The following is a 21,625-nucleotide window of genomic DNA, read 5'->3' on the forward strand; positions in this document are numbered from 1 at the left end:
ATTAAAGGCGTGCGCCATCACACCCAGCTAGACATCTATTATTGTTAACATAGTAAACATTTCATTATGGTGTATAAAATTCCCAATAATCAACCCTGTATTAAACCAAGATGAATTCTTGTACAAGCAAGTTGGTGTCTGACCTAAGCTTTGCTTCTATGGATATGAATGTAGTAATTTTAGGGCTATCAAAATGGGCATTTTAAAAAATATGCCCTCAGAGTATGAAAGATTTCCTGCCTGCTACATCACATCTAATAAGCCCAGAATCCATATTATGCACACGATCAAGGGAGAGACACCACAGTATACCATGATGATAGGGTTTGACTCGCTGGCTCCGATGTTTCTGAGACAGGATAGCATCTACCTGTGTTTGCCTGGCCTTCACAGCATCACATCTTACCTCAAGTCTTGACTTCCTGCCCCAGCTTCCAGGTCCTCACACATATCAACTGCTTCAGTCAAACAAAACAGGTGACCAGTGCATTCATATGGCCTGTGCATTGTGATTGTTTTTAATTATTGAGTATTTATCTTCTCACATGTGTGATTTATTAAATTTATAATTACACTTACTAGCAATTACTTTAAAAAGGCTGTTTTTATACCGTTGCCATCATATCCCATTACAGTCACATTGGTCTAAAGTTACATAGACCTTCTTGCCACTTATACAATTAATTATTTTTCTTCTGTATTAGCATTTCATTCTACTTTTGGCACAGATGATTATCATGGTTGTGTTTCTATATGTGCTGGACTTTGTGTCTGTCCCTATTGTTATATGAATAGTAGTTGAATTTCAGTCTTTAATATGACATAATCAATGAACTGTTAATGAAATGGCATGTTAATACTGTGCATACATTTCATTGTGTCTAAGCACAATAGCAAACATTTTTCATATTTTGACAGTGTCACTGATTTCGGTTGTGGAAACTGGTAAGGGTCTGTTTCAAAATTGATAAGGAAATAGGAATTTGTTATTCTTCATCTTATTATTCTGAGGTGTTTCTGCTTAAGCAGCAAAAAAGCACATGGAAGAAAGAATGGCGGTTAGGGTCTGAAGCTCTTCGCCCTTATGTGCTTTCCAGGGTGACCTTAGGAATGACTCGTGGATCTTCGCCCTGGCTGTGCTTCTGAGCAGCACCTTTGTCTACAACAGCATGGGCACCATCAACCACCAGGCCCTGGAGCAGCTGCAGTATCCTTCCAGGGGCTGAACCACCATGTTTCGTTGACTTAAGATGATAAGAACTGGGCATAGTGTGTACATTACTCAGTTCTTAGGATTTAGGAAAAGGGTATTGTCCTAACTGGTTCTATGTGTCAACTTGACACAAACTAGAGTTACCACAGAGAAAGGAGCCTCCCTTGAGGAAATGCCTCCATGAGATCCAGCTGTAAGGCATCTTCTCAATTAGTGATCAAGGGTGGGAGGGCCCATTGTGGGTGGTGCCATTCCTGGGCTGGTGGTCCAGGGTTGTATAAGAAAGCAAGCTGAGCAAGCCAGGGGAAGCAAGCCAGTAAGCAGCACCCCTCCATGGCCTCTGCATCAGCTCCTGCTTCGAGGTTCCTACCCTGTGTGAGTTCCTGCCTTGACTTCCTTTGGTGATGAACAGGATTGTGGAAGTGTAAGCTGTATAAACCCTTTCCTCCCCACCTTGCTTCTTGGTCATGATGTTTTGTGCAGGAATACAAACCCTAAAACTAGTATGCGAGGCAAAGAGGGTGATTGTAAAATGGATTTGTAAGAAAGATGTGGGAAAGGTAGAGTGGTGCCTTCTATTCCTTAGCTAAGTTCCCAGCTATGTCACAGAACTGTCAGAGCTGATCAGGGCAAAGTCCACTTCACGATCTGAAGAAGTGGATGACTCTGATGAGTTTGTAGGTTTCTTTCCAGACTTTATCTGGACTGTTCGAGATTTCGTTCTGGAGCTGAAGTTAGAGGGGCGTGTCATCACAGCAGACGAGTACCTAGAAAATGCCCTGAAGCTGGTTCCAGGTATCAAAGCCAGCTTGGGTGGGAAGGGCTCCAGCTATCTTGTTCAGAGCTTGACATAAATGCTGACTTGACACTGGCATAAGCTCTAAGCCAACAATAAACTGATGGTAGCTGAAAAGCAGTTGAACATTTTCCATGGTTATGATCCTGGAAAATCTTCAGCTGCTGGAGTTTAAGGGCAAGGGAAACAACGAGGCACAAATTGGACCCAATGGTCTCCAGCCAATTAATAGTGAAAAATGTTAGTTGGATGGTGATACATTCTATAATGTCCACACCCACCCATTGTGCTCCTTAAAGGCGTTTCTGTTCTCTCTCTCTCTCTCTCTCTCTCTCTCTCTCTCTCTCTCTGTGTGTCTATCTTCTCTCTCTACATATTCTCTCTCTCTCTCCATCTCCCTCTCTGTGTAGTATTCTACCACTAGCCCTAAATGTATATTTATATCTGTCTGTCTGTCTGTCTGTCTTTCTACACACACACACACACACACACACACACACACACATATACTCACAGAGAGTTCACAGATCACATGAAATTCCATAAAATGAAGTGATCTACTCCAGGTTGTAATTCTTTTGTACAGTGTATTTCAACACTACTTGATGACTTACTTTTTTTTTTTCTGTTTGTTTTTTTTTTTTTGTTGTTGTTTTTTTAGAGAGAGAATATATTATAAATAGTTAAGAAAAACATTGATACTTCTATTCAACAAGACTCAAATCTTTTATTTTATGTTTCTTATAACATCTGTCTCTTCTCTTGACAGCCTTACAATTACAGTATTTATCTCTTGAGAGGGCTCTCTCAGTAGTTTTATTGATTCATTCATTTCTTTTTCATTCAACAAACATTCACTGAATGCGTGCATGGCATAGGAGTGCACTATTTCATTCACTGAGTGCTACAATGACATGGGATGGCTCTATTTCTCAGTCAACACTAACAGACTCTAATTTAGGGAACAAAAGAGGTCTTTACATCACAGTCAGTTAATATCATTCCTCATAGTTGGCAAGGCACAGAATCCTGAGTGCATTTATAGAGTATGTGTACAGGAAGCTGATATGTGTGCTTTTTTCTCTTCTGACCTGATATGTCATCTTTCATTTTTCCTGGTAGCATCTTATTCTTCTCCACATCACTTTGTTTCATAGCCCAAATTCATTTCTGACAAGGATACAGGAAAAATCAGAAAACTTCTTCTAATACTTTGGTTTCAATAGTTAATTATCCAGTAATTTTTTTTTTAAGTTCTTAATTCATTGGGGTGTGTATCAACGAGTACTAGGAAGACCAAAGATTAGTTGCCATCATCCCATGGATGAATGGTCCTCTTAATCTTTACCATTACTTCATAGCTCTTTAACTCCAAGCAGAAATGGTTTACCCTTGTCTTAGGTCGGTGGTTCTCAACCTTCCGACTGCTACGAATATAGTACCTTATGTTGTAGTTGCCCCAATCATAAAATTCTTTCATTTCTACTTTATAAGTGTAAATTTGCTACTGTTATGAGTCATAATGCAAATATCTGTGTTTTCTGATGATTTTCAATGACCCCTGCAAAAGGGCCATTTGACTTCCAAAGAGGTTGTGACCCACAGGTTGAGAACCACTGTCGTAGATGCTCAAATGAAGAGTAGTCATGTGGGAGTATTACCACAGATGGAGAAATAAAAGAACACCTAGGATGCCAAGCTCTCTGGAAGAAAACACTCAGCCCCCTAGCCTGAAGACTGTCCTTTCCAACAACAAATTTCACTTATATGTATTTTGCAGGCAGGAGTACCAAAGCCCAGAAAGCTAACTTGCCTAGGGAATGCATCAGGCACTTCTTTCCAAGACGGAAGTGCTTTGTCTTTGATCGACCTACGAAAGACAAAGAACTCTTAGTGCATGTTGAGGAAATGCCAGAGGACCAGCTGGATCACAATTTCCAAGTGCAGTCTAAAGTATTCTGTTCCTACATCTTCACCAATTCGAAGGCCAAGACCTTGAAAGAGGGAATCGTTGTCAATGGAAACCGTGAGTCACCCTTGCCCCAGTTAACATCTCTTTAGTTTAAAATGGTGTATTGTCAACATTGATTATTTGTTAGTATCTGACGTGATTACAAAGGAACAGCTGTTCATGCTACTCAGAAAACTTTTTCTAAGACGGACACACATTTTAAGGAAAATATTGTCTCTCTACTTGGGACTTTATTGAAATCTAATACATGTTAAATGCTCATAATCAAAGAAGCAAGATGAAGATTAAAGAGGGAATACCTGTGTTTGAAGTAATATAAAGGACACTCATGTTTCTTTGTCTGGCTAGAGAAGACAGTTCTAAAGTATGTGAGAGAGTAAAGTTCCTAAACATTTATTATGAGTTTGAGATCAAAAATAAAAGTCATTATTTTTGGCGAGGATGATGATGGAGTCAGTAGAGTGCTTAGCTTGGAAGCATGAGTTCAATCCCCAGATTCCTCCTACAGAATTGAGAGTGGGGGTACACACTAGGAACTGGGGGCCTGGCAGTGCAGGCAGGCTCTGGGGGCCAGTCCTGTCTACTTTCAACCAGTGAGAGACTTTGTCTCAATGAAATATAAAGCTAAAAGCAGGCGAGACCATCGGAAACAGCCTCCGCTGGGTTGCCTTCTTCAGCCATAATGTGAGGGGCTATGATATTATTAAGTTACATCATCTTATTATAACTTGATATGTCATATTTGGTTGCTATCCATGGGAGGCCTGTCCTTTTCTGAATGGAAATGGAGGGGGAATAGATAAGGAGGGAGAAGGTGAAGGGGGGGCAGTAAGGGAGGAGGTGGAGGGACAGAAGGGTGGAAACTGCAGTCAGGATGCAATATATGGGAGAATAAATTAATAAAAAATATGAAATTTAAATGAGGGATGGCATTTGAGACAACAGAGGTTGTCATTTGGCTTACACACACACACACACACACACACACACACACCCAAATAACTATTGTCATATATACATATCCTTCAATGAAATGGCTCTGTACAGTCACATGATGCCTATACTAAGAGTTGTTCCTCTCACATAATGCTCTGTTATTATTGTGCAATTTTTGAATTTAAAAAACAAAACAGATTATCAGTTTCATTTGAGGCTGGGTCTTACAAAGTAGGTCTTTGCTCTCATACATGAAATTTTCCTTCCTTACTTCAGTGCTGACTCATGAATAATGTGAAATTAACAAAAGCTAGTTTGATACTTAGCCTTAAATTCTGTGCCTTGGTCAGGACTGGCGACTCTGGTGACAACCTACGTGGATGCTATCAATAGTGGAGCAATGCCGTGTTTAGAGAACGCAGTGACAACCTTGGCCCAGCGTGAGAACTCCATAGCCGTGCAGAAGGCAGCTGACCACTACAGTGAGCAGATGGCCCAGCGAGTGAGGCTCCCCACGGACACGCTCCAGGAGCTGCTGGCTGTGCATACCGCCTGTGAGAAGGAAGCCATTGCTGTCTTCATGGAACACTCCTTCAAGGATGAGAATCAGCAATTCCAGAAGAATTTGGTGGTACTGCCACTGTCTTTTCTATTCCAAATTCCCATGTTTAGGAGACTCGATTAATGGCTGCCATCTTGATCTTGTCATTCTCCATTCTTGTGAGTGACAGGGTTCTCCAGGATCAAAAGCAAGGGACTCGATTGTTTTTTACTGAGGCAAAGGAATTTTCAAGGAACCCATCAGCGTAATAAAGCACTTGTGGGTTAGCTCAGGTTTATAGATTATTAGCATGGTTCAGGGCGGCTAGACTACTCTGCTCTGGCTATGAGAGGATGGAAACAAGATGGCAAGTGAGTTCCATTCTCGCCTGAAAACTCTGGAGAGTCTCCGACCTCAAGAGATTCCCCCAGACTGTAATTTATACAACACAACATGTTGTTGTTCTATCTCCACGCACCCATCTCCTCCGTGGAGGAATTGATAAAAGGTTCATGAACCTGAGTTCCGGTCACTGTGCTGAGTTGCTTGTTCCTGATACATTTTTCCCCCTATATAAATCTCTGGCGGGAACTCCCTGCCAACCACAGTCCATTGCTCAGTTGGTGGGAGGTTCATGGTTAACCTCAGTGTCTCTGAAAGTGCCAGCCGGTCTGCCATTTGTCAGGGGATTAGCAGGCCATGGGAGGCGTGGGGGCTTTCCAAGGTTGCTTAGACAGTGGCTCAGAGACTCTGTGGGACTGAAGAGAATTTTCTTACTCGTGGTATGATTTTCACAGCAGAGTATATTACTTCCCTCAAGACCACAGTTGGATCCGCTCTCTAACAGCTTCCTTCTCTAATATCTCAACAATTCCCTGGCAGGTCACCATAGAGGAAAAAAAGGAAGATTTCTTGCGACAGAATGAAGCAGCATCTCTCAGTCACTGCCAGGCTGAGCTGGACAAGCTCTCAGAGTCCCTGAGGGAGAGCATCTCACGTGGAGCTTTCTCTGTTCCCGGGGGCCACAGGCTCTACTTAGAGGCCAGGAAGAAGGTTGAGCAGGACTATGAGCGAGTGCCCAGGAAGGGAGTGAAGGTGAGGGATGAGGATGAGCATCGGGGAGATGGGTTTAGGGTTGCCAGGAAGTTTCTTTCCTCCTTAGGACTCAGATGAACTGTTGGCGAGGCAAGGGAGGGGCATGTCTACCTATGTACTTCCAGCTTCTCTAGATCCAGAATGAATTATTATTTACTTATTTAAAATTTTAATTGTATTTTATTGTTATACTGCACATGACACTGTGTTATATTAAGAAGTTTTCATACATGCACAGACACACACACACACAGAGACACAGACACACACACACAGACACAGACACACAGACACACACAGACACACGCAGACACACACACACACACACACACACACACACACACACGGTATGATGAGCATATCCCCCGTATCTCTTTATCCTTTTTCTCAACAAACCCAAAATTAATCTTTCCCCCAAAGTAATTTAAAATAAATAATTCTAACTGGAGTAGAACAATTTTATTCCATTGATTAAACACGACAATTGTTTCTAAACTAAATACATGGGATTTGAAGATCAAAGACACGCTTGCCCATGAGATATTGATGATCTTGCCTCAGATATAAATAGTCAGTTGGCTACATCAGGGCAAGAATTATCCTGGCATAAACAGTGAGCAGAAATTATGATGCAATTAGTATTATCATGGTTGCAATAATAATGTTCACATATCATATTCAATACCCTCTTTTTAAGTTTTAGTTCCCATTGTGCTGTTCTAAGATGGAATCCTGAGGTAACCAGAACAGACTGGCACTGAATTTGCAGTCCCATGACCGTAGCCTCCCCAGTATTAGGATTACAGAATGAGCCACCATGCCCAGACTTTAATACCTTACATTACATGACAGGTACCATCAGTAACCTGAAAGCACATGCCACTTTGGAAGTTACAATTCAATCCTCAGAATAAGGGTATACTTAGGTACTACTGTTGTGCACATTTAAGAGTCGTGGAATGGGATGGAGGAGATCCTAAGGCGTTGTAAGGCCACAGAAGGACAGGCAGGGCACAGAAGGACAGGCAGGGCAGTTCATTGTACTGAGGAGCTATACAAACTTCAGAAGACAGCACTGACCTGTGTTTTTGTGACCTGACAATTTCTTCTACTTGTTTCACCAGACAAATCATGTCCTTCAGAGCTTCCTACAGTCACAGATTTCCATAGAGGACTCCATTATGCAGTCAGACAAAGCCCTCACTGACGGCCAGAAGGCCATGGAAGGTATGTGGGAGGGCTCAGCTCTCACAGTGATCAGTAGGCTTCTGCTAAGCCTGCTGATTGATGAACAGGAAGATCTTTTCACATAGGTTTCACACTTCTGCTAATCTGAAATTAAGAGTGTGGAATGATCTCACTTAGCGACTGTGACAGGCACCTTCCAGGATCATTCTGAAATGTGTTCTGGGGATGTGGTGGCTAGAATTCAGACTTTTCTCTTGCATGGTTCAAAATCATCTATGTCTCTGAACCCAAGAAAAGAGATCTCAATCCTGACCCTTGTGTCTCCCCTCTTTCAAACCTTTGTGGGACAGCTGAACGAGCTCAGAAGGAGGCAGCTGAGAAGGAGCAGGAGATACTAAGACAGAAACAGAAGGAGCTGCAGCAGGTGATGGAGGCTCAAGAGAGAAGCTACAAGGAAAATATGGCCCAGCTGCACGAGAAGATGGAGACAGAAAGGAATAACCTTCTGAGAGTACAAGAGGAGATGCTGAAACACAAGTTGAAGGTAAGGCTAAGTAGGTCTCTGAACTTCTCAGAAGGACAGTGCCCACATCTGGCTTTTCAAACATCTCCCAGTCTTCTGAGTGGTATAGAGAGACTCCAGGCTGTTTTGAGTCATCTCTCATAACCCAGGAAGCAGGGAAATTCATCAATGAGCACTTTTTGGTAGAGAGATAGACACATGTCCTTAATCCTTGAGTTCCAAGTGCAAACCTCCAACCCTCAATAGGCATGGTTTTCCGAATGTATTTTTCTTTTTACAGATTCAAAAAGACATGCTTAATGAGGGATTTAAAAGAAAATGTGAAGCAATGGATTTGGAGATAAGTCAACTACAAAAAGCGATTCAACTAAATAAGGAGAAGAATAGCTCACTGGGTGCACAAATCTTTGATGGGTTTGGAAATGTATTAATGTCAGTATTGCCTGGTTCTGGTAAGTTCCTTGGTCTAGGGTTGAAAATATTAAGCACACAAATGAAAAAGGCAAAGAATTCTTGTTAGGAAACTCTAGGTATAGCTCTACCCCCCTCCCTGAGACTTACTTTTGAAGTCCATCTCACATTAATTTCATTTATCAAGTTTCAAAAACCAAGAATATAGGTCACTCTCTATAAATTAATGGCAAGGATCCATTGCTGAAAACAAATGTATACAACTCATTGATTGATGGAGAACTCAAGCTGGTGCCCATAGATCCTTCACCTTAAATGCGAACATCTTTGGCACAGAATGTGACTCTGCACGCTACCAAAGGAAAAACACAAATGCCATTCCAGCCACAAGCCCTTTGATCTACAGTGGCATCCTGCCTGCAAAATATGCAAATGCAGTGGTGGCACAAAGCTTGTGGGAGTGACCAACCAATATCTGATTTGATTTAAGGCCAACTTCACGGGATGCAACCCACGCCTACACTGCCTGGGTGATCCAGAGCCTAGATCAGATAGCCCAGCAAACCTCGAGTAAAACCAAATACTATTGTTGTATTACAAAAAAAAAAAAAGTAGCAATATAATGACTCTTCCTGACATTCTGCAGTACTCATTGATCAGTGCCTTGCTCAGCCATCGTCACAGAAGCTTCCCCCTGCAACAAATGGGAACAAATGCAGAGGGTCCCACATTCAGACACTGTACAGAGAGTGAGAGTCTTTGGAACACTCAACCCTAAGTAGAGTGTCTTTATCAACCACCCCCTCTTGGGGCTCAGGAACACTATGAAAGAGGAAACAGAAAAAACTATAGCAGCCAGAGAGGACAGAGGGCACCAAGAAAAACACCCATCCCTTGGGGCTGGAGAGATGGCTCAGAGGCCAAGAGCACTGGCTGCTCTTCTGAAGGACCCTGGTTCAGTCCCCAGAATCCACATGGCAGTTCACAACTGTCTGTAACTGTGGTGCCAGGTGATCTGACACCCTCATACAGACATACATGCAAACTGAAACCAAAAACCAAAACAAAAACCAAACAAAAAAACAAACCCCAAACCCCAAATAATCAACAAAAAACCAAGCAAGCAAGCAAGCAAATAAAACCCAAAACAAACAAAACCAGCCAACCAACCGACCAACCAACCAAATAAAAAACCCACCCAAAACAAATACAAATAGAAAGGAATCATTAAAAAAAGAAAAGAATGCCCACTAAATCAATACGATCAATGTCCGTAGGAACTCACAGAGACACAGGCAAGGCTGCACAGGCCTGCACAGGCCTGAACTAGTTGGGGTTCTAGGGCTGAAAGGAAAAGTGGACACACGTCCCCATCCCTGACACAGAAGCAATGTCACCACATTCATAACCACTTACAAATGGAAATTAATCTTACTCCAAGAGAGTTTCTCCATCTCGTGGAATGGGCTGCCCGACGCCACGGTTATTTTCCTTCATGGATTGGGCAAGGATGGGCAGGAGCCGTTGGTTGCAGGCGTCAGAACGCCCCACATCAGGTTCACCTGTCCACATGGCACCTGATATGCCTATTACAGTCAACATGACTGTGACCAGGCCTTCTTGGTTTGATATTGGACTTTTTGCAGATTCCCAGGAGGACGAATCTGGAATTAAACAGGTGGCAGGAAACGTAAAAACGTTGATAGATTAAGAGGTGAAGGATAGCATTGCTTCTAACAGCATTATTTGGGGAGGATTTTCTCAGGGAGGCAATTGATTTTTTTTTTTATCATGCTCTTAAGACACCGCAAAAACTGCAGGACGCCAATGGGCTCTGTTGCTGGCTTCCACTTCCAGTTTCTTCTCCACAAGGTCCCATCAATAGCACTAACAGACATATTTTTGTTCTCCAGTGTCATGGAGATTTTGACTCTTTAGTTCCCCTAACATCAGTTCTCTTACTGCTGAAAAACGAACAGCATTGGTAAATCCAGCCAATGTAACCTTCAAAACTTTGGTGCACAGCTGTTGTCTGCAGGAAATGGTGGATGCCAGGCAATTCATTGATAAACTTCTACCTCCAGTGACTGACATCACTAAGAGCCTTGTGTAGATGTTGGCTGGCATCACTGTAGTAGAGTATAAACATTTTCCCATGCCTGATGGGAAAACTTCTAATGTTGCAGTGTTAAAATGATTTACAAATACATACCAGGGAGACAGACGAAATGATGTCGTCCTAATGGGAAATGTATGATCCTTTAAATGTCTACAACATATATCAGTATTATACAATCCGTAATATACAAGTGTAAAAGAAGGGAAAGTAAGCATCTAGCTTTTTTTTTTCTTAAATTAATCCAGCAGTCTTAATACATCATTTGAAAAGTGACTAGTAAGCTCACTGAAAGATATTTTAGGTCTAAACAAGCCATTAGGATGTAAATGACTTCTTAATTTTGTGAATTAGACTATAATTTTACTCCACAATTTTATAGTCTCCATGCAGTGTCTGTATTTTCATATGTGTATTCACATATACATGATTATAACATATATGAATTAGATGGTATTACAATATTCTTAACACTAGGGATAATGCTTGGAGCATTAAAGGAAGAGCAATGCTGCTCTCTTCAGTTAATGGCCCTTTAGTGTGGACACCAGGCCTTTCTTTTTCTGCTACTTCATTTTTTTCTTCTCTCGAGAGACAAAAAATGGTTGGCTTCTTTCTTTCTTGATTTTCTATAGAATTCCAATATTGCCTCTTTGCCATAAAACCTACCAATATATACTATAATTTCACAGTTTGAAACATAGACATGGTATTTCAAATCTAAGTAATGTGAAAAAAACAAACATTACTTAAGCTTACATATTAAATAATTGCACCTCAGTCCCGCTTTAGACTGCCGAGTTGTCAGAATCTTCAGTCCTGGTAATAATTCTGTGGTTTTATTTTTTGGTAAAGAACTGAAAGAGTAAATGAAACCTTGTTATGTTAAGAAATAAATACTTAAGACCAGTTTTGAAGTCTAATTCTAAAACAGTTACATCTTAAAGAAGAGTTTGAGTTTACATTTTCTGAGCATATGCTATACTTAACTGCAAATACTGTTCAAAATGAGCAATTAAAAAGTTTTATTTTTATCTGGCCATGAACTAATTAGAAAATTTCATTTTAGGTAAAAAAAAAAAGTTTTTGAGAATAAGTCTCCAGTGCATCCATTAAAATAACAATAAATTGAATTTAAATAGTGTCCAGCATATTGATGAAAATTATTTAAATTAATTTACAGGTAATAAAGACTAATTAGAACACACACATAAACACACATACATGCACACTATATATAAAACAGCTGAATATATACAAAATTATGGTTATTTATGAGCTATTGCTTTTGTTGCTTTTCTTGCTGTTTATTAACTGACAAAGACCATGCTAACAATCATCTTTATGAATGGGTGCTAGGTGATGGGCAGATCATTTGTATGGTCTAGATAAAATGTTAATAATGAAGCCATGTGCTCATGTTTGAATTTAAAACAATTTCAAAAAAAATCCCTTGCTATTTTGTTTTCCTTTGAAGAATATAAACTTACTTCAGTTATACCATCAGTAAAGTTTTATTTTGGGTAAGAAAATTTCCATTGAATCCTTGTGCTGTCAAGTGGAAAAATGGCATGTTTTTCAGTTTCCATCAATATGAAATAAAATTTAGTTCTGGCAAAAAAGTCTATATGGTTTGTGTGTGTGTGTGTGTGTGTGTGTGTGTGTGTGTGTGTTAGAATATGTGTTAGTGTGGCTATGGGGGACACTTCCTGTTGTCTCTCCTCACCTTCCACTTTGTGTGAGACAGGGTTTCTTATTTGTTTGTTGTTGAGTTGCTTCCTGTTGTTTGCCCCAGGCTAGCTGACCAAGTTCTCACAAGGTCCCTGGAAACCACCACCACAGCCCTCTAGCACATCAGCTGTTTCCTCTGTCCTTTTCCCCTGAGGAAGCAGATGTCAAGGTTCCTTGAGTAGCCTTTCTTGACCCAATGATTAGATATCAAGGAGTCTTGGTTCTTACAAGAATTTGACACTAAATTGATTGTTAGAGAAAACCCCATGTCATGATGAGTCACCTACCTATGATGTCACTACAGAAAGAGCATAAGGAAACTCTTTGACATCACATGGAAACATGGGGGTGGGGACAGTAACACTGTAAATGAACTGTGGCCTTAAAGTGATATTTGCATCAGGTTCTGCTCTGGAGTTGGGAAAAGGAAGGCAGCTGGTTCTGGCCCTTCACCAGGTGCCGCTGACCTGAGCAATGGAACCTGCCATTCATTCCCTGTGCCCTGATCATTTAGGAGCATGAAGTCTTGTTTCTTCTCCTACCTTAACTCTTACTCCAGACCCCAGTGACCACCATCCCTGCCCACTTTCATGCTAAGTGACAATCATTTTGTTACCTATTCCGAAGTCAGGGCTTGTTCTACTAAGTCACCAATTCTTAAAGTAGTTCTCCCAAATTAGGGCAATTAAGATATTCACTAAGGGTGCCCACATCTATTGTATTGAAATGCACTGCACAGCGCTTATTGTAGAGTATTTGAAGCAAATTACTATATGAATAAAAGCAAATTACTCCGTGACTAAAGTTTAAAATTTCCCTAACACTCACCTACTATTCACATTACCCTTTACCTTTTTTAATTTATTTGTAGGAATAAGAATGCCACGCCCCTTTGTTTTGTTCGGTAGCTCTATCATAACTGTGGTTTCTCTCTAAGCCCGCATGCCAGCACAATCCCTCATGCTAAACAGGCTCTTCTGTTTAAACTGCTGTAACTCACCTGTGCCCAGCTAAACCCTGGTACAACAGTTTTGTACATAATTACTATTTATTAAATCTCTCTCTTCCACATAAATAAGTTGAAAAGCAAACCTCAACCTGTACCAGGGATGGACTCTTGCAATCTACTTTTATAAATGAAAACCACACAATTGTTCTGAACACATACTTCTATAATTTTAAAAACAGCTCATAGTCAGGAAAAGCAAATTCACAGTAAAGAAAAAAAAAAAGAGTAATTAAAACCAGCAGGACAGTTCAGCAAATGAACATGCCTAATGCCAACCAGCCAGATAACATAATACTCTTGCCCATGGCCCACTTGGTGGGAGGAAAGAACTGGCTTCTACAGGTTGTCCTCTGGTCTCCACAGGCATCCTGTGCTATGTGGATATTCCCATATGTACATGTGTCCACACATGTTCAAAAGTACACAAAAGCGCACACAAAATGAAAATAATTTTTAAAATTGTAAAGCAGAGGTCAGCTTTGGATGACCTTCTCCAAGAACCACCCACTGTTTTTGAAACAAAGTTTCTCTTTGGGACCTTGGGTCTTATTGACCAGGCAAGGCCGTCTGGCCAAGAAGCCCCCTGGAACTGTGAATCTACCTCCCCAGAAGCAAGATTCCCAGCATGTGTGTGCAGGTGGTTTTTCTAAGTGTTAAGGGTTAAGTTTAAGTTCTCATGCTAACTTAGTAAGCACTTTAACAGCTAAGCTATTGCTGAAGCCTCATTTTCCTCCTTCCTCCCTCCTTCCCTCCCTCCCTCCCTCCCTCCCTTCCTTTTTGAATCAGTATAAACAATAGTTCTGAAGGCCTTGGAGTGATAAAAACATATATGAAAAATGTAAACAGATAGCTTTACCAATGTATTTTAATTGGTCTGTTATTAAAGTCAAAAAATTTAAACTAATTAACCTCTAGTAAACTACCTTGGACAAGTACTGGAGAAACATGTATAGTATGAAGATTTATAAACTACAAATAAATCAGACATGACAGACCATGGAGGGAAGCCAATCCGTCTCTATTTGGATTTTACAAATTGACCTTGGAATTTAGGATGGAAACATTCTCTTCAACTGTTTGCCAGGAATCTCTTACCATGTGATGGACCATGACAAAGACACAGGGTTGAGTCTAAGGCCGGTTGTTTCTGTGGTTGTCAGCTACAACATACACCAGTCTGCCCCCTGAGCTCAAGATTACAGCAGGACAGGATTGTGTCCACTCACGTGGAGAGACATCAGGATGTGTGCAGTGGAGAAAAAAAAGTAATCCAAACCTGTGGAGCTGTGACATGGGAAAGTCTCCTGATGGACAGACATGTACATTTAAAAAAATTAATTATTTTATTTATTTACATTCCAAACGTTTCCCCTCCTCCTGGTCCCCCCTCCCTGAGTTCTTCATCCCATCTCCCCTCCCCTTGGCATCTGAAAGGGTACCCCCAGGAGGACCTTCCCCTTCTCTGGGGCAAGTCTCTACAGGATTAGGCACATCCTCTTCCACTGAGGAATGCATTTTTAAAGTCAATTTGTTTAGTTTTTTACACTTCATATTTTCTATCCCCCCCCCCACCGTCCACCTTCCAACTGTTCCACATTCCATACCTCCTCCTCCCCCACCCCTGTCTCCATGAGGATGTCTCCACCCCCACCCCACCTGACCTCTTAACTTCTTTTGGCCTCCAGACACTTGAGGGTTAGGTGCATCATCTCTGAATGAACACAGACCTGGCAGTCCTTTGCTGTGTGTGTGTGTTGGGGGCCTCATATCAGCTGGTGTATGCTGCCAGTTTGGTCCAGTGTTTGAGAGATCTCAGGGGTCCAGATTAATTGAGACTGTTGGTCCTCTTACAGGATTGCCCTTCTCCCCAGCTTCTTCCTGTCTTTCCTAATTCAACAACAGGGGTCAGCTGCTTCTGTCCATTGGTTGGGTGCAAATATCTGCATCTAACTCAGCTGCTTGTTGGGTCTTCCTGAATGTGATCATGCTAGGTCCCTTTTTGTCAGTGCTTCCTGAGATAACTCAGACCCAAAAGGATATTCATGGTATGTACTAGTAAGTGGATGTTAGCCAAAAAAGAAAAACCAACCAACCAACCAACCAACCAAACAAACCCAAGATACAGTCTACAGAACTCAAAAAGGTCAACAAGCTGAAAGGCCCAAGTGAGGATGCCTCAGTCCCACTTGGGAGGGTGAAGAAAGCAATCACAAGTGGGGAGGGAAGGAGGGACCTATGAGGGAAAGTGGATGGTGGGGGAAGGGAGTGTGTGTAGGGGAGTAGGGAACCTGATCTGGTATTGGGTGAGGGAAAAGGACTGAAGTGCTGAGGGCCAGCAGAAAGAATGGAAATGGGCAACCTCAGGAGATAGTTTGACAGGACCTCCCAGAATGCACCAGAGACCTGGAAGATGAGAGACTCTGAGGACTCAAAGGGAGGGGACCTTAGATGAAATGCCCTAGGGAGAGGGAACATATAGAGCCCACCTCCAGCAGAAAGACAGGGCATCAAATGAGGGAGAGGGGAGCCATCCCAGAGTCACAACTCTGACCCATAATTGTTCCTGTCTGAAAGAATTATGTAGATGGAAATGGAGAGGAGCCTGAGGAAAAGAAAATCGAGTGACAGGCCCAAAGTGGGACCCAGCTGAGGAGTGCATTTTTAAGGAGAGAACTTCTTTATTGACACATGTCTTTTTGCTCTCTTCACTCTCCTTTAAATTGTACATATTATATAGAATACTTTATGGAGAAGAAAAGTAAAAATTTAAATAACAGACACATCTTTCTGAACTAAAGTGCTACATAAGTCATGGCCCCTAAGAAACAAGCAGCTCAAAGATTAGTCTATGGGTTTCGTGTGCCAATGCACTTTAGCTTGTTTTGTTTTGTTTTGCTGTTTGTTTTTTGAGATAGGATTTTTCTATGAAGCCCTGAATGTCCTAGAACTCACTCTGTAGACTAGGGTGATCTTGAACTCAGAGATCCACCTTTCCAACCCTCACCCCCTAGTGCTGGGATTAAAATCAAGCACCATTACCATCTGGTGTGCCAACATATCTTAAGTTAATGGTGGTTGCATGAAGAGATCTTCACGAGGGATCCTTCCAATGTGAGTTGTTTGTGGAAAATCCTTCTGGTGTATGGTTTGGGACAGACATCTAGTCAGAATTTCTTCCTTGTCAATAGAGGAAAATACACCTTCTGATACTTAAAGAATTGCATTCTCTGATTTACCTCTTTTGGAAAATTCTCTAGTCTATCCCAGAAACCAAACGAGAAGAAGACATAAGAACTAGACATTGAGAAAATTTGGGGAAGGGTTAGGGTTAGGGTTAGGGTTAGGGTTAGGGTTAGGGTTAGGGTTATTTGGAAGATAGGCAGACACATAGCTAGGCAGATTTGGTTGCAGTAGTAGCATACACCCAAACTGCAAATATGTTAACGGGTTGTGAAAAGCAGTGTTATTTCTGTTTTTATGTAACTCAATTAACTGCAGAGGTATTGTTGGTATTCTGTCTGGACTCCACTCCCACAGTTCCTGGCAACAGTCAGGTATGCTCCTCCCTACAGTTACCTGCGAACAGCCAGGTAGGCAGGGCCCACTATAAAAGAGGCTGCTTGCCCCCTCCTCTTCCTCTTATCTCTCTTACTCTCTTGTTCTCTTATTCTCATTCTCTTGCCTCTTCTCCCCCATTCCCTCCCCCCTCTCTCCATGTGGTCATGGCCGGCCTCTACTTCTCCACTCTCTCCACTCTGCCTTTCTCAGCCTCTTAACTCCCCTCCCCATGCCCTGAATAAAGTTTATTTCATATTATACTGTCATGTGGTTGGTCCCTAATGGGTGCCTTGGCATGGACCTGCTGAGATAACCTCTCCTCCCAAACCTCACCACACCCTATAGAACATATTGTTATATTCCTTTATCTTTTTATGATCACAACATGGGTGCCTTCTGACTCAGATCTAGAAACTCTGCAGGTGTGCATTCCACCTCTGCTACCACAAGAGATCCACCCTTGCTAGGGCAGATCTGGTAAGCTCCCATTCTCATTGGTCACAGTGACCATGCCATCCCAGAGACAGTCTCCTGGCTGAGAATTCCAGGCTGGGCTGCTCTCCTCCCAGTTGTGCTCAGCTCCTTCAGCCCGCTTGAGCTCCACCTGTGCCACTTGGTGTCACATGGCCATATGCACATTGTTAGGATATGAAACACGCTACTTGGGCCCTTCCTTTTCCCTGCCCACCACGGACTTCAAGTCCAGCTGCTGGTAGGAAGTCCTGCCCTGCAGCAGCGCAGACCTGCAGGTTGCTTGCTGTCACCCAGCCCCCAGTCTCTGCCTTGTGGGTTATGCAGTCAGGTGAGCCCAAACCAACCATTCAGTTCTACATTTTTTGCTACCAGAAGCTCACAAACACACACAAACACACACTGGCATATTGATTGGTAAGGAGCTTCTCCAGTTGGTGGGAGGGACTATATATACCCAGATCGCGCCTGGCTAGCCTCTTTTGGACTAAGGTATTGGCTTTCAATGCCCTGGTCCTTATGACCATTCTCTTGGCTGACCTAAGAGTTAAGATTTAGACCCTTGGGTGTTTTCCCTTCTCGAAAGCTGTTGATCAATCCCTTGAGCTCTTGCAGCCAGCCGAAAATTCCTGGTGCCAGGTTGAATTGTTTTCTGGAAATTTCCAGGAATTATATAGTCTCTGGTTATTCTCGTGATGACTTGAATTTCTAGTTTGGCTGTACACTGACCCGTTACTGAGCTCTTCTCCAGACTCCAGTACAGAAAGTTCAGTAACATCCCTACCACCCAAGTGGCGCTAAATCGTCTTCAAACATTTATTTTAAGGGATCTTCACACATACTGCCAGCAGTCTGGTAAATGAAAAAAGGCCCAAGCGCTTACCTATCCATGCTCCCACACCCCAGACCTGTTCTCATGGCCTGTGTGATCAGTTTGTGTCCCAGGCCTAAATCTGCCTGGACAAACTCATTTTCTGCCACCACACTATTATGCCACTGCTGCCAGCTTTCTTATTTTGGTTCTAGCCAAATATTTCTTTGCTAATACAAAACTATGCTTCTCTCTACCTACACAACCTGTCAAAGTTACCTAAGACTCTCTTTCCTATCCTGTCATGACTACTGCTATTAAATTCTATTCAATGATAACCAATCTATCTCATGCTCAATCCTGTTAGAAGTTTCTTATGTCACACGTATCCATCCCATAGAGAAAAAGCCCTGAGTCTTCTGCACCAAAAGCCAGACTGACTCTGTCCAAGTAGCCATTAAGACCATAGAGACCACAGGAACTGTTGGCTAGTGGACTCTGCCATTTTTAAATAATATAGCTGCTAAACTATTGTTTATTCCCCAGACTTCTGACTACATTGACAGCTAAGTCAGAAGCTAGAAAAAACTTTCACAGATGTACTCTGTTATCTCCTTACCTAAACTCAGTTTCTATTAATTAAATGCTTCTTATTTCCTCTCCTTGCTATGCCATTGTCCTAATATTATCTGAGTTCCTATAAATTTACCTAACTCTAATAAAATATTCCAACTTTTTAATCTTGTTCCTTCTGCTCCACAAAAGGCTCATCTTAAAGACTGTTCATGTGGTTAATTCATGTTATCTCCTTTATAAACTTATAAGCTACAGGAAACCTACTCAGATCTACTTCACACGGGCCAAATAGACTCCATCCAGATGAGTACATCTGCCTAACGTACTCCCGAGAGTGGGGTTCCTCTGGATTTCAAATGTACACCTTAATATCTAAAATTTTTCTATCTCCCAAATATACTTAATCTATTTCTCTACCTATATTAATGCGTTTCAACATCTTGTCAAGTTCAGGCGCTTGCTACACCCAGGACAGCTCCAGAGAAGCAAGGTTCCGATGCTCCAGTCTCCTCTCAGACAGAGACGCTTCTTACTGGGCCTGTTTCTTCTGACCTGTCCCCAGATGGCTCCACAGACCGGAGAACATGGAAGCAGCCAACTCTCCTAAGACTGGACACGCATCCCCCATACCCATTCTTCTGGCTTTCCCAGAGACACGTCGTCCCAATGTCGGCACGAAACAGCCAGATACAACAGCCCTATTCCTGATTCGCCATCACCTCTCTCTCTCTCTCTCTCTCTCTCTCTCTCTCTCTCTCTCTCTCTCTCTCTTCCTTTTATTTAAATTTTTATTAGATATTCTCTTCATTTACATTTCAAATGCTATCCGCTTTCCTAGTTTCCTCTCTGAAAGTCCCCTACCCCCCCCCCCCCACCCTCACCTTGCTCCTCAATCCACCCACTCCCACTACCTGACCCTGGCATTCCCCTGTACTGGGGCATATGATCTTCGCAAGACCAAGGGTTGGGTCCTTTCTCTAGCTTCTTCATTGGGAACCCTGTGTTCCATCCTATAGATGACTGTGAGTATTCACTTCTGTATTTGCCAGGCACTGGCATAGCCTCACAAGAGATAGCTATATCAGGGTCCTGTCAGCAAAATCTTGCTGGCTATGCAATAGTGTCTGCTGCTTGTGGACGTTGTACATCGTGGTGCGCACTAGGCTCCGCACCACGATGTACAACGTCCACAAGCAGTGAGTTTCATGTGATACAATCATGAGATACAATTTTGCAAATTGTATCTTGGGTATTCTAAGTTTCTGGGCTAATATCCACTTATTAGAGAGTGCATATCAAGTGAGTTCTTTTGTGATTGAGTTACCTCACTCAGGATGATATCCTCCAGATCCATCCATTTGCCTAAGAATTTCATAAATTCATTGTTTTTAATAGNTGAGTAGTACTCCATTGTGTAAATGTACCACATTTTCTGCATCCATTCCTCTATTGAGGGACATCTGGGTTCTTCCCAGCTTCTGGCTATTATAAATAGGGCTGCTATGAACATAGTGGAGCATGTGTCCTTATTATAAGTTGGAGCATCTTCTGGGTATATGCCCAGGAGAGGTATTGCTGGATTTTCTGGTAGTACTATGTTCAGTTTTCTAAGGAACCACCGAACTGATTTCCAGAGTGGTTGTACAAGCTTGCAATCCCACCAGCAATGGAGGAATGTTCCTCTTTCTCCACATCCTCGCCAGCATCTGCGACATACAACAATGGGATACTGAATTTGTCACTTGAAGTTTTGATGTTAGCCATTCTGACTGGTGACAGGCCTCTACTTCTCTACTCTCTCCTTCTCTCTGTCTTTCTCTGCCTCTGCTACTCTCTTAACTCCCCTCCCCATGTCCTTCTGTGATCAGTTGAATGGAGCAATTTGTATATGACCTTTCTGTCTCTCACTGTGGGATGTAAGGATGGGATAGCTGGACAAGTGAGAAGCTGAATGCCATGGGTAACTGTACCTTTCACTCACTTGTAGATCCAGTAGGGAGATGTAGTTATTTCTTATGATCAAGGAGTAAAGCACAAATGGATACTTATATGTATTACATAAGGACTTCAACCTAACCAGCCTTAGAGATAGTTAATAATAAAAGTGTATCTGTTGTAGCCCATCTGGAATTCTATTAACTGAAAAGTCAGCCTGTCTATATCTTGTTTTGAATGTCACCTGCATAATAATATCTGTATTATGAATGAGCTGGGGTAGCTGCTCTTTATTTTTGGTTATTATTCAGGTTGGGCACTGGGGTACCAGCACACTCCCTCAAGGTGATGAAGGGATGAAGATGCTTTTGCTAATGCACATGGATGGAGGTTTTTTGTTTTCCCCCTGTGGAAAATTTAAACTGTTATCCTTTTCTCTACTCCAGGGCAGAGCCTTTTGGATCACATCTAGGTCCGCTTTGGCCATACAACAATGGGATACTGAGTTTGGATTTCTGGAGTCCATGTAAAATCTCTAATCCCACTGAATTTATGGTGAGAAAGGAGACAGAGATGGGGGAATCCCTGAAAACTCACAGGCTACCCAGCTTGGCATGTGCAGTAGCAAACACAAATTTGCCCCAAGATAAGTGAAAAGAGAGGTTCTATACATAAAGTAATCTGAGCACAGTCAACTTAGCATACATGAACCCCACCCCACACATTGTATATATATTTTGAGA

The 21,625-nt window shown here is 42.1% G+C and overlaps 1 protein-coding gene and 1 pseudogene across 2 annotated transcripts in view; both read left to right on the forward strand.

Annotated features, from left to right (window-relative positions):
- Nucleotides 1-9,286, forward strand: part of LOC110320345 (guanylate-binding protein 4-like) — a 16,459-nt gene extending 7,173 nt beyond the window's left edge. Inside the window, exons 4-11 of the mRNA XM_021196297.2 lie at nucleotides 1,098-1,207; nucleotides 1,812-2,008; nucleotides 3,790-4,035; nucleotides 5,268-5,548; nucleotides 6,341-6,553; nucleotides 7,678-7,780; nucleotides 8,092-8,285; nucleotides 8,545-9,286. Of these exons, the coding sequence (XP_021051956.1) occupies nucleotides 1,098-1,207; nucleotides 1,812-2,008; nucleotides 3,790-4,035; nucleotides 5,268-5,548; nucleotides 6,341-6,553; nucleotides 7,678-7,780; nucleotides 8,092-8,285; nucleotides 8,545-8,784 (1,584 nt within the window). The 3' untranslated portion in view covers nucleotides 8,785-9,286. The remainder of the gene's footprint in view (nucleotides 1-1,097; nucleotides 1,208-1,811; nucleotides 2,009-3,789; nucleotides 4,036-5,267; nucleotides 5,549-6,340; nucleotides 6,554-7,677; nucleotides 7,781-8,091; nucleotides 8,286-8,544) is intronic.
- A 562-nt stretch (nucleotides 9,287-9,848) lies between these two features.
- Nucleotides 9,849-12,401, forward strand: LOC115063833 (annotated as a pseudogene). The gene has a single exon (XR_003843703.1). The product of XR_003843703.1 is annotated as an acyl-protein thioesterase 1 pseudogene (transcript).
- The last annotated feature ends 9,224 nt before the right edge of the window (nucleotides 12,402-21,625 follow it).

Source organism: Mus pahari, chromosome 4, assembly GCF_900095145.1.
Source record: "Mus pahari chromosome 4, PAHARI_EIJ_v1.1, whole genome shotgun sequence".
Classification (NCBI taxonomy): Eukaryota; Metazoa; Chordata; class Mammalia; order Rodentia; family Muridae; genus Mus; species Mus pahari.